Source organism: Vollenhovia emeryi, unplaced genomic scaffold (genome assembly GCF_000949405.1).
Source record: "Vollenhovia emeryi isolate VEMERY1.0 unplaced genomic scaffold, V.emery_V1.0 DF939910.1, whole genome shotgun sequence".
Taxonomy (NCBI): domain Eukaryota; kingdom Metazoa; phylum Arthropoda; class Insecta; order Hymenoptera; family Formicidae; genus Vollenhovia; species Vollenhovia emeryi.
The window spans coordinates 4,733-16,728 of NW_011966456.1; the positions used below are offsets into that span (position 1 = coordinate 4,733).

The window sequence follows — 11,996 nt, forward strand, 5'->3', positions numbered from 1 at the left end:
GCACATTTACCGAATATTCTAATCTTGAACAAATTATTATTTTTTTTGACACTCAAATAGATACTTAAAAATATATAATTATGAAATGTATATACAGTGTGTCAGATTCGTTAGTAGCCAACTAAAAATTACGGTAGATTGGTTAAACTGAAAAGAAAAGTCATGTACTGTTTTACAAAATTAGCAATAGTTATCGCGTAATTGATAAAAACGTCTGACCAAATGAACACACAAGGAGCGGAAGGCCAGACCGGCAGGCATGCAAAATGGTTTATGTGATATACAAGCGAATCGTATGTGCGAACGGGGGGAGCATGCGAATACGTAAGGACCACGCGACGAGCGAGTGACTCTCGCATGGATCGGGGGATAGCCAACCCGGACGCGTGAACTATCGAGTAGTCTGTTGTACGATCTGGTATAGACGAGTGCTGTTGACGATTAGAGAGGAGTGACTTTATTTCGCGAACTCCTAGCCTCCCGATACACTACAATTGGCGACGAGGATGGGATAAGACTGGAGCATTACGCGTATCGCGAGGCGAGCACAGCTATCGAATGTCGGACGCCAATAAAACAGGCTGGATTCAAAATCTAAGCAAGCTACAAATTATTGGCGAGCTCGAAGTCAGGGGCATTAAGAGGAAGGCGAGAGGTACGAGGTCCTGCGTGAAAGATTGAGAAAAGCAATCAAGGGGTTAGCCACAAAGAGCGAAGAGGATAATACCGGTGCAGCTAATACTGGAGCCGAAGGGGAACCGTTCGAGTCGGGAGAGACGAACGAAGGCTCGGATACGGGCAGCGGAATGTCGGGAGACGGCGCGAAGCTACAGTTTGCGCTCGAACGCGACGACTGGGAGATGTTTATCGAACAGTTAGAGTTTTACATCTTAGAAAAGGGTATCCAGGATGATAAAAGGAAAGTGGCTACGCTAATGACGCGGGTGGACCAAGAGGCGTTCAAACTGATAAAGCAGCTAGTAGCGCCCGAAAGAGTAGCAGACAAGAAGTTCGAAGACGTAGTGAAAACGGTGACTGCGCATTTTAAGCCAAAGCCGTCCGAAGCCATGGAACGATGCAATTTCCACCGGGCTAGACAAGAAGCAAACGAATCGATAGCAGAGTATGCAGCGAGACTGAAGAAATTATCGCTACACTGCAACTTCGACAACTTAAAAACCGCGCTGCGGGACCAGCTGGTGTGCGGCATCAAAGACACGGAGATTCGGGTAAAGTTGTTCGAGGACGAGAGCCTGGATTATGATAAAGCACTAAAAACGGCAATAGCGCACGAATCAGCGGTGAAAAACGCCGCAGCATCGTTAGGCACCTTAGAGAACAAGCATCAGAAGGCAGACGTATATTCGATTCGCCGCGAGCAGCAGTCGAAGGGGCAACGAGGCGGCAGAGGAAGAGGCCGTAATTACAAGGATGGAAGATCTCTAAACAAACACGACACGGCAGAACGCGAGAAAGCAAGCAACAAATTCCAACGTCGACCATCATCGAAGCAGGGGCTGGAGTGTTATTGCTGCGGAAAGGCGAATCACGTGAGCAGAGAGTGCCGGTTCCGGGACTACACGTGTAATAAGTGCGGGAAAAGGGGCCATCTAGCAAGAGCGTGCCGCACAACGGAGTCGGGAGCACGTCAGGGCAAAAGCGATGTGAATTGGTTTCCGATGAGCAGAGGGGACAGCGAGAGAGACGAGGACCGGACAGCATCACATCAGGAGGAATTCTTCAACGTATCGTATGAGGACGAGAAACAGCCCAAGTAGAACATATTGGTCATGAAAACATCAAGATGACATCATTTTTCGATCATTTTTTATGCATCATGGTGACGTCAAAATGGCCCACCGAGAGCACCTATTTGTGACATCATTAAGACATCGAAATGTTGTAAAGCTAATCTCGTAAGTTAATTAAGTATTATACATCAAAAATAAATCGAAGTAATATAAGACAAACATAATATATGACTGATCATGTAATCTGTAATAATATATTATTATACACGTCACGAATATCATGGTCATTAGTCAGTCATTGCGAAGTAAATCTTGATGTTGATCATTTTATGACGTAAAATTCGTCATTTTAATGACACATTGACGTTTTTGTGATTAACTTGTTCTACTTGGGAGGGTACCGGCGCGATTTCGTATAAGCGAGCGCATAATTTTATAAATAAAGTCGCGGAATTAAAGCGAGAAAGTGCAAGCGCAAAACCCATGCTTATAGATATTATCATCAATAAACAGAAATTATTAGTAGAAGTTGACACGGGAACTTTTACAACGGTAGTATCAGAGCCCAGGCAGCAACGTCACGTGATTTTCACGTTAATTTTTGGTCAGTCGTAACGTCATTTATCCTTTTATGAGTACGTAATAATAACGTAAAAATTACGGGAATAAGTCACAGCCCACAGACGTCATAACGAAACGTGAAAATGACGTGTTATTATAACCTTTTTACTCTATTTTGACGTAAGAAAGACGTCATTTTAATATTTTAGAAAAAATAAAAAATATATAGTACATATTCATTTTACATTTATTTATTGCTGATATGTAATTTATCCGGCACAAAATGGCAATCGGCACTGCGCGACGCGCGCGCGTGCGCCAGATTCTGTACTCAGAACTATAATACTGTTCAGCCAAAAACTTGGAAGCAAAATCCAGTCTCGTAGGATATAAAAGGGTATAAAGGGGTTAACCCACTGGAATACTTGCCCTGGCTTCCACGCGGGCCTCCTTTTATACCCTACGAGACTGGATTTTGCTTCCGAGTTTTTGGCCGCCACCATGCGCGGCCTAGCGGCGGTCGGCGAACTACTCAGAAGCTGGCGCTCGCGCGCCCGCGTATTATAAACGTATTATAAACGTCTTTAAATTTACGTTATTATTACGTTAGAATATTAACGTATCTTAAACGTCAGTTATTGGGTATATGACGTCGAGGACCACTAATCACTACTTATCGACGTGAAAATCACGTGACGTTGCTGCCTGGGAGAGAACGTACAGAGAACATTTTCAAAATTTAAAACTTTCGAAACCCGATGCATAGTTAAAAGCATACGGAGGAATCCAATTAAAATCGTTGGGCAAACTCACAAATTTAAAAGTAGAACTAAATAATAAGTCGAGAGTGTTGGAATGCTTTGTTTTGCCGGAAACGGGGCCGCCGTTAGTAGGCAGGCAATGGCTCAATATTTTCGGGCTATGGCCGTTAGCCTTGCCTACGGATCACGAAAGCGACGTAAATAAAGTAGAGACGGAAGAGTTGTCAGGTCTTATAACGAGTAAATATAGCCAGTTATTCAGCGATACGCCGGGACTGTATAATAAGAGTACAACTAGAATACACTTGTCGGATAAAGCGCGACCCGTAGCATTAAAATGTAGACATGTGGCACATGCTATTAAACCAATGATAGAGAAAGAATTAGAGAGACTAGTTTCCTTAGGTCATTTGAAGCCGGTAGAAGCGAGCGAATGGGCCACGCCGATCGTACCGATATTCAAAAGCAACGGAAATATCCGAGTTTGTGGGTACTTTAAGCTAACCTTAAATCCATTCATTATTATCGACAAATACCCATTACATACAATAGACGACATTTTTGCGAAACTGCAGGGGGGAAAATACTTTTCGGAACTTGATTTGAAGCACGCTTACATGCAATTCCCAGTCGCGGAAGAATGCAGGAAGCTACTAACGATTGTGACACACAAAGGTCTTTTTCAATATACAAACATTCCGGAAGGTATTTCTCCTGCACCTGCAGACGTACAAAGGAAAATGGACGAATGCTTACAAGGCATAGACGGTACCATCGCGTATCTAGATAACATTTATGTAACAGGGAAAACGGAAAGCGAACATAGGGCAAATTTAGAAAAGGTATGCAGTAGACTGCAAGAGTGCAATTTGCGGTTAAACCTAAGTAAATGTAAATTTATGGAAGAGAAAATAGAAGTACTCGGATTTGTAATGAACAAAAATGAACTCCATAAAGCGCTATCTAAAGTAAATGCAATGGTGAACGCACCACGACCAACAAACGCGAGAGAATTAGCTTCATTCTTAGGGCTAGTAAATTTTTATCCAAGATTCTTGCAAAATCGATCGGCCAATATGAAACCACTGTACGACTTATTAGAGGTAAAAGAGTTCAAATGGAACAAGGCACACGAAAGAGCGTTCGAATGGGTGAAAAATGAATTAATTTCACCTCGAATATTATCGAATTTTGACCCGAAAGAAGAAGTTGTATTGGCGTGCGACGCGTCGGATCACGGGATATCTGCAATTTTGTCACACAGATATAAAGACGGGTCGGAGAGACCAATAGTATACGCATCGAAAAAAATTCCGAAAAATGAATTAAAAAGAGCAATAATAGATAAAGAGGCTATGGCAATTGTTTTTGGATTTAAGCGATTTTACCAATTTGTTTTTGGAAGGGAGATAATACTGCGTACAGATAATAAGCCACTACAACTGATTCTCGGGCCTAGAAAGGGTATACCCGTCACGGCGGATAACAGGCTACAGAGATGGGCCTATTTTCTGTCGGGGTTTAAGTATAAAATTGAGCATATCAAATCAGAAGCAAACGCGAACTGCGACGCGCTTTCAAGACTGCCGGTAAACGACGACACAGACACCTGCGATACGGAATTTTCTAATGTACATTACTTCGAAGAAGGCTCAACTGCGTTTGATTCCAAAATGTTAGCAAAAGAAAGTAAAATGGACAAGACAATAAGTAATGTAATCAGATTCATAAAAAATGAATGGCCGAGCCATGATAAATTATCGAACGAAGAAAAAATATATCATAAGAAAAGATTCGAATTAGTAGTAGAAAAGGAATGCCTGTTCTGAGGCGTGAAAGCATGTATACCGGAATCAATGCGTAAAACTGTCTTAAAGGAGTTACATGCCTCGCACTTGGGCGTAGTTAAGATCAAGATGTTCGCGCGCTCGTATGTCTAGTGGCCGGCTATTGACAGTGAGATAGAGAATTTCGTAAAGGGGTGCAAAATATGCTTGATAGAAAGGAAGAAACCGGCACACACGCCGCTCACTACATGGCCGTGGCCGTCACACACATGGAGCCGCATACATTGCGATTTTGCTGGTCCATTCTTCGGAAACATGTACTTAATTGTACTGGATGCGCATAGCAAATGGCCAGAAGTTATTAATTTCAAACGAAATACGAAGGCAGACAAACTCATCGAGGAGTTTAAAAAGCTGTTCATTCGCTATGGGCTCCCATTACACTGTGTAACGGACGGCAGTCCGCAATTTCGAAGCGAGCGTTTTGAAAATTTCCTGAAAACCAACGGAGTATATCACAGTTTTTCGCCCCCGTACCACCCAGCCACAAACGGCGCGGCGGAAAATTTTGTACAAACGTTCAAAAGTAAAGTCGAGAAAATTGTCAAAGGGGGAGAGTCGCTGGGGGCGGCGGTGAACAGGTTCTTATTCGACTATCGCAGCGTTCCGCACTGCACCACAGGCATGAGTCCCGCGTACATGATGTACAAGCGTGAACCGCGGACACGTTTTGATATATTAAGACCCAACACCGCACAAACGGTGGAAACTCGCCAGCGAGCGCAGATAGTGGCGAGACAGGGAAGTAGGAAGATTAGCCTAAACGCCGGAGACGAGGTGATGATCGACAACTTCAGGGCCAGAGAACTGAAGCGCGTTCACGGCGAGGTAGTCAAGCCTGTATCGCCATCCACATATATCGTTAAAAACGACCAAGGTCGGATACAAAAGAGGCACATTGATCAATTGATCAATTGTACGGATAAACCGACCTTGCGTCGTTCGGCGCGGATACAACAACTTAAACAAAAAGGGGAAGAGTTGTGATATACAAGCGAATCGTATGTGCGAACGGGGGGAGCATGCAAATACGTAAGGACCACGCGACGAGCGAGTGACTCTCGCATGGATCGGGGGATAGCCAACCCGGACGCGTGAACTATCGAGTAGTCTGTTGTACGATCTGGAATAGACGAGTGCTGTTGACGATTAGAGAGGAGTGACTTTATTTCGCGAACTCCTAGCCTCCCGATACACTACAGTTTATTTGTTTATATCTCCTAGGACGCGGTAGTGAGAGGTGGAGTCACGCATTGAGTGACGTCACTCCATGATCAATTAATGGCATCGTCTTATGTCTCCCATCGAACCACACAACTTTTGTCTGAAACATTTTTTCCTAATATGTTTCAAAGTATTTCCAAACAAGACCTGCGGAGCCCAAATTTTCTATGTTTGACTACGGGCTGTAGCTCAGTAACTAGCCATTATTTAAGTTTGAGCCCATTATATTTTATGTTCAGCAGGTCATAAGCTACAACATATGTGAAAACTAGCCAATTTAACCGAGATCCAATTTCCTATATAATTAGTGCGGGGTTTTTTTGTCACAGCATTCTAAAGTGGATAACTTTGTATTCTATTGCTAAATTGGAGAAAAGTTAATTCAGTGTGCTGATAAAACATTACTTTTTGCGTGGAAAAACCATTAAGGAAACTGAAGAAAAGCTAAAAAGTATTATAGAAACACTGCTCCATCGCATGGAATGGTTTACAAGTGGTTGACTGAATTTCATTGTGGTCGTATAAGCATAAATGATGCTGAGCGACTGGGACGTTTGAAAAAGTCACAACTGAAAGAAGAGTTAATAAAATCCATGGATATTGTGTTGGACAATTATCGGGTAAACATCTCAGATAAACGTGTTTTTAATATCTTTCATAAACATTTGGACATGAGAAAGCTATCGGCAAGATGAGTGCCGCGTTTGATCACAATTGATCAAAAACAAAATCACATCCATCATATTCCCCAGATTTGGCCCCTTGCGACTTATTTCTCTTTCCAAATATGAAGAAATGGCTCGGTGGAAAAAGATTTGCATTGAATGAGGAGATCATCACTGAAACAAACGCCTATTTTACAGAATTTAAGAAATCTTTTTTTTAAGCTTAAAGAAGTTGGAAAACCGTTGGGCAGAATGTATAATCGAGATAAAATGAGATTATACACTACTCAAAAAAAATAGGGAACACTTTTCATACTCTAAAAATTGGGCTATTTTCAAACCATTGAAACTCAGCGAAAAATCATCGTAGACTCAAAACTAAAAAAGCATTTTAAAGCTTGAAGTTTCAACTTTAAAACCCTGTCACCGATTTATTTAAGTATGTTCATCTTCCTCGTTCTGTGCTTTAAAAAAGAATACCTTGTTTTGTTCCTTAAAATTACGTATATTTGACACATTGCAGCTCGATAAAAAAAATGCTCTCGGCAAATTCGATACAAGTTCCACAATTTACAACATTTTACCTACAAAATGCTTTTTTTAAATTTTTTTACGATTTTTTTTGACAGAGTTACATGACTTTGAAGCGAACCATGTATTTTCTTGAAAAATGATGAACGAGGAAGATGAACATACTTAAATAAATCGTTGACAGGGTTTTAAAGTTGAAACTTCAAGCTTTAAAATACTTTTTTAGTTTTGAGTCTACGATGATTTTTCGCTGAGTTTCACTGGTTTGAAAATAGCCCAATTTTTAGGGTATAAAAAGTGTTCCCTGTTTTGTTTTGAGTAGTGTATTAAAAAATAAATCGAATTTTGGTAAAAAAATTCTTTTACTTTAAAGTCACTAACTTATCAAACAGCCCTCGTACATACTAGGACAGGGTGTAGCATAAAGCCTGTATAAGCAGACCGAACTCCCGTAATCAGAGTGGACCGACATTTTTCAGACTTATTCGTTCCAAAAAGAATCACTGGGAGCGCTGTCAACAGACAACTCGATTTGTATTCATGTGTACCATGTGGTTGTTATATGCATGAAGCTTTCGTGAGAGTTCCGCTTGGAATGCTGAGTGGCGTGGACGTTTTTACCTAACCTAATTGGGAAATTTTTGACTTTCTTCACTTATCTGTAACTGGTGTAACTCAACGCAGAAAATCGCTTGTAATTTTTGTAAGTTCAAGAAATTGACCCCCAAAAAACAACAGTTATACGCTGTATCTACGAGTCAGTATAAGATCAAGATCGGTAAACTCATGGGCGAATCCTTAACCCCTTTATCCAATGCCAGCGCTTAAAGTGGCAACATTTTGATTCAATATTTTGCAATAATGTCGGCCCACATTTGGTGACATAATCAAGCCTAGTTCAGTCTCCTTATACAGGTTTCATAGGGTGCAGACTGCACAGTAGAACATTTTTATATTAAAAACACTGATTGTGAGTTTAGAAATATAGAAAGCTATTTTTTGTGTCAACTTTGCATCATTCTGCATACAGGCATCTACTTTAACAGACATTTTTCCACAAACTTTTAAAGTTAATGTTTTAACGGTATAGTAATATTCTTTGACGTTTTCTCATGAGTGGACGCTATATCTTTTTCATAGACACTGCATAATTTTAAAGAAAAATTTGTTTAATTACACTTTTGTTGTCAGGTTCTGCATGAAACCTGAGAGTGGCCACACCGGCATTTTATTTAATACCATTTCAGGAAACTGTTTTGCGTACCCTCCCACACAGCACGGGGAACTCCCGGGGAGCTCCCGGGGAGCTCTTAAAATTGGTCATAAACTTCACTTGAACTTCAAATGAACTCGCACGGACCCTTCTGAGAGCTCCTATGTCCGCTTTTGAGAGCTCTCTGGGAGCTTTATTTAAGCTCGCAGGGAGTTTAAATGAGGCTCCCAGGGAGCTCTCAAAAGCGGACATAGGAGCCCCCGAGGAGCTTCATTTAAGCTCGCAGGGAGTTCAGAAAACATGTTCTAAAAACTCTCTGCGAGCTTAAATGAAGCTCCCAGGGAGCTACGTGCCACTACGTGCGAGTTCGTTTAAAGTTCAAATAAAGTTTATGAAAAATTTTATTAGCTCCCCAGGATTTCTCCGCGCTGTGTGGGTATAGTCATCAAAAATGTATTTAGGTCATTAAAGTTGTGCCATGATCCAGATAACTCGCTATCGAATTATATCGGCTCGCCTCTTATACTAATATGGGAGGATTTTACTTACGAGAAAGACTAAAGTGCAGTCGCCACGTCGCGGCAGTGAGTGGTACTAGTACTAACTCGCTGGAAGCTTGTTTTATCGAATTTTGTAAGCTTCCCGGGAGCTCAGCGAAATGAACTCCCTGGAAGTTTATTTTGTCGAATTTTATAAACTCCCTGGGAACTCAGCGAAATGAACTTCCTAGGAGCTTAATCGGAGCTTTGTGCTGTGTGGGCTTATACCCATTTTTACTTTTGAAACTATTTTGTAATGTATTTTCTGGTACTGCCGATAAAGTCTTCACTTTATACATGTTTGTACTACATCTATTTTTCAGAATTATGCTGTAAATTTCAAAATTACAGCAAAATTACATTAATATAAATTATCTACATGATGTTTACATCAACTTTTTTCATGTAGACAATGTAAATTTAAAAATTAGATGTTAGAATGCATAACACAGACTCGTACCAAGTGGAAATTTTATCGGCAGCGTCAGAAAATATGTACATAAAGAAATGGTTCCAAAAGTAAAACTAGGTGTAAGGGCGTGCAAAACAGTCTCCTGAAACTGTATCAAGTAAAACGCTGATGACATGGCCGCTCTCAGGTTTTTCTGTCTGCATCATATCATATAACTTCACTTATTTAATATAAAAATTCTGCTTTAATATAAAAGTAAGTCTTACTTTAATATAAAAGTAAAATTTATAATACAGACGGCTTTAAGAACCCCTTTCAGTTTCATGTTTTATGACTGTTTTTACCAAATCCTGTAATAATAAATTTAAGAAATTAAACTTGATTTTGATTTCTATTCCTTTTAAATTATGTGCACTTTTAAATATTATGCTTTAATGTTAATTTCGACATGTTCCCCTGACTTATATACATATAAAATTAAGAAAACTGTGATACAAAACCAATTGTCATGAAACTCCACGCACAGACATAGTATATGGTAAAAGTTGAAGAAATTTAATCAAAATCGTATTTATGTTAATTGCAAATGAGTGAATCCTGATTAAAAACCAAAAAATAGATTCAATAGATTGTGTGGTAGTGTCTATTGCCACTCATACGGTCATATCTTGGCAATATACAGGGTGAGTTCTTTTAACTTGTTATTGAAAATTATCTGGAAAAATAAGTATTGTACGAAAAAATATTCCAAATAAACCCTTCAATATTTTTGAGGGGGCAATTCCATCCCGCAAAAGTTAGCCGCGTACCACCCCCCCCCCCCCTAGAGGTAGGACGGGGGATAACTTTGAAATCTTAAATAGAAACCTCTATTGTTTAATATACTATTTTATTCTACTAATTAATATGAATAACTTTTGTCTAAAACATTTCTTTATTTGCCTAATACTTTGTTGTACCCCGATTTCATAAGGAGGTAATGAGGATACGCTATTTTTGAGATATTCAAGAGAAAATTGATAACTTTTTCGATATTTAGCTCATGATATCTCGATAACTGTTTGTCAGAGGAAAAAGTAGTACAAGATTTTTTTACTTGATTTTGTCTCCGGAATACGCTGTTGCAATAGTGCTCCAATTATTGAAAATTTTTGTGTATGCAAATTTTGTGGATATTACAAAACACAAAAATTTTCCATAATTGGAGTACTATTGCAGCAGCATATTCCTGAGACCAAATCAAGTAAAAAAAGCCCTGTACTACTTTTTTCTCCGACAAACAGTTAACAAGATATAATAAGCTAAATATTGTAAAAGTTATCAATTTTCTAGAATATATTATATTACACACACATACACACACGTGCGCGCGCGCGCACGCACATACACACATACACATACCGTGTGCGTGAAAGCGGTACTTGGAATTAAAGTAACATATTTATTAGGATCTTGTACTGCGGCAACAATCACTGTTGAGTTCAAAATTTGACGCATTTATCCACATAAGTTGAGCAGTTAAACCTCCTGGTCTCTAGTCTTCATGTTTCATCACACTGTTATCAGTCTTCTACTCTGAAAAGCTCTTTACAGAGTTTGCAAAGTAATCACTTCAAACTTTTCAATTTTCTCATAGGATATTGCTGATTCTGATGAAGATTATGTAGAAATGGACATTGATAACAACAAAGAAATAATAAAAATTGATAAAACTGCCAATCACTAATCATCTATTTTATGAAATTGTATAAACTAGATACACTTTGTATTCATGTATTATAATTGGTAAAGCTTCAGTATTTGTAAAGGGCCATTCATTAAATTCTATTGACAAAATGAGCCTTATGAGTGGTAAATGGACATTGCCGCCATTAGACTAACCAGACCTATCTTTTATTTTTTGCTTTTTAACCAGAATTCACTCATTTGAATACTTGATTTTAGTTAAATTTCTTCATATTTTACCTTATATGTCATATCTATGTCATGTTCATGATAATTAGTTTTTTAACACAAAATTTTCCCAATTTTGCATACTCTTTTGCTGCATTCTACATATACATATGTGTAATATAAATGTAATATGTATTCAGTTACATTTCTATTTAAAATGTAACTGAATACATATTACATTTATATTTAATCTATTTAAAACACAAGAATGAAAAATATATATGGAATTGTTTAAATAGCGTAAAAGTAATCAAGTTTCAAATATGAAATAATAAAATTTAAACAAAGTTAACAATTCGTTTATTTAATCACTTTGATTGTGTAAAAAAATCAAGTACATTAAGAAAAATTGTAGTGAAACTAATCACTGCAAATAAAAAAATTATTTTGATTTGATTCATTGTTAACTTAAAATTAATTCTAACAGATTCATCAGTTCTACTAAACTCTCAAATCTTGCAACTCAAACACAATCTAAATAATTTAAGATTTGATTTTAAAATTTGTATTGTTTTAAGTTCAATTTGAGAGAGAGAGGG

At 38.7% G+C, this 11,996-nt stretch overlaps 3 protein-coding genes across 5 annotated transcripts in view; 2 read left to right on the plus strand and 1 right to left on the minus strand.

Moving 5' to 3' along the window:
* Window positions 1-558: 558 nt before the first annotated feature.
* On the plus strand, window positions 559-1,778 carry LOC105556593. Its single transcript, XM_012003689.1, has 2 exons — window positions 559-655; window positions 703-1,778. The coding sequence occupies exons 1-2, from the start codon at window positions 559-561 to the stop codon at window positions 1,776-1,778; spliced, it is 1,173 nt and encodes a 390-aa protein (XP_011859079.1).
* A 3,397-nt stretch (window positions 1,779-5,175) lies between these two features.
* Window positions 5,176-5,907, plus strand: LOC105556594 (uncharacterized protein K02A2.6-like). Its single transcript, XM_012003690.1, has one exon. It carries the CDS (start codon window positions 5,176-5,178, stop codon window positions 5,905-5,907), a length of 732 nt encoding a protein of 243 aa, XP_011859080.1.
* An 888-nt stretch (window positions 5,908-6,795) lies between these two features.
* The window catches only part of LOC105556592 (opsin, ultraviolet-sensitive-like), a 7,713-nt gene continuing 2,512 nt past the window's right edge, over window positions 6,796-11,996 (minus strand). Inside the window, exon 3 of one of the 3 annotated variants that reach the window (XM_012003686.1) lies at window positions 6,796-6,983. In XM_012003686.1, the coding sequence (XP_011859076.1) occupies window positions 6,914-6,983 (70 nt within the window). In that variant the 3' untranslated portion in view covers window positions 6,796-6,913. Of the gene's footprint in view, window positions 6,984-9,797; window positions 9,855-11,040; window positions 11,090-11,996 lie in introns of those variants that run through there. The other 2 variants (XM_012003688.1, XM_012003687.1) reach the window with 2 other exon arrangements.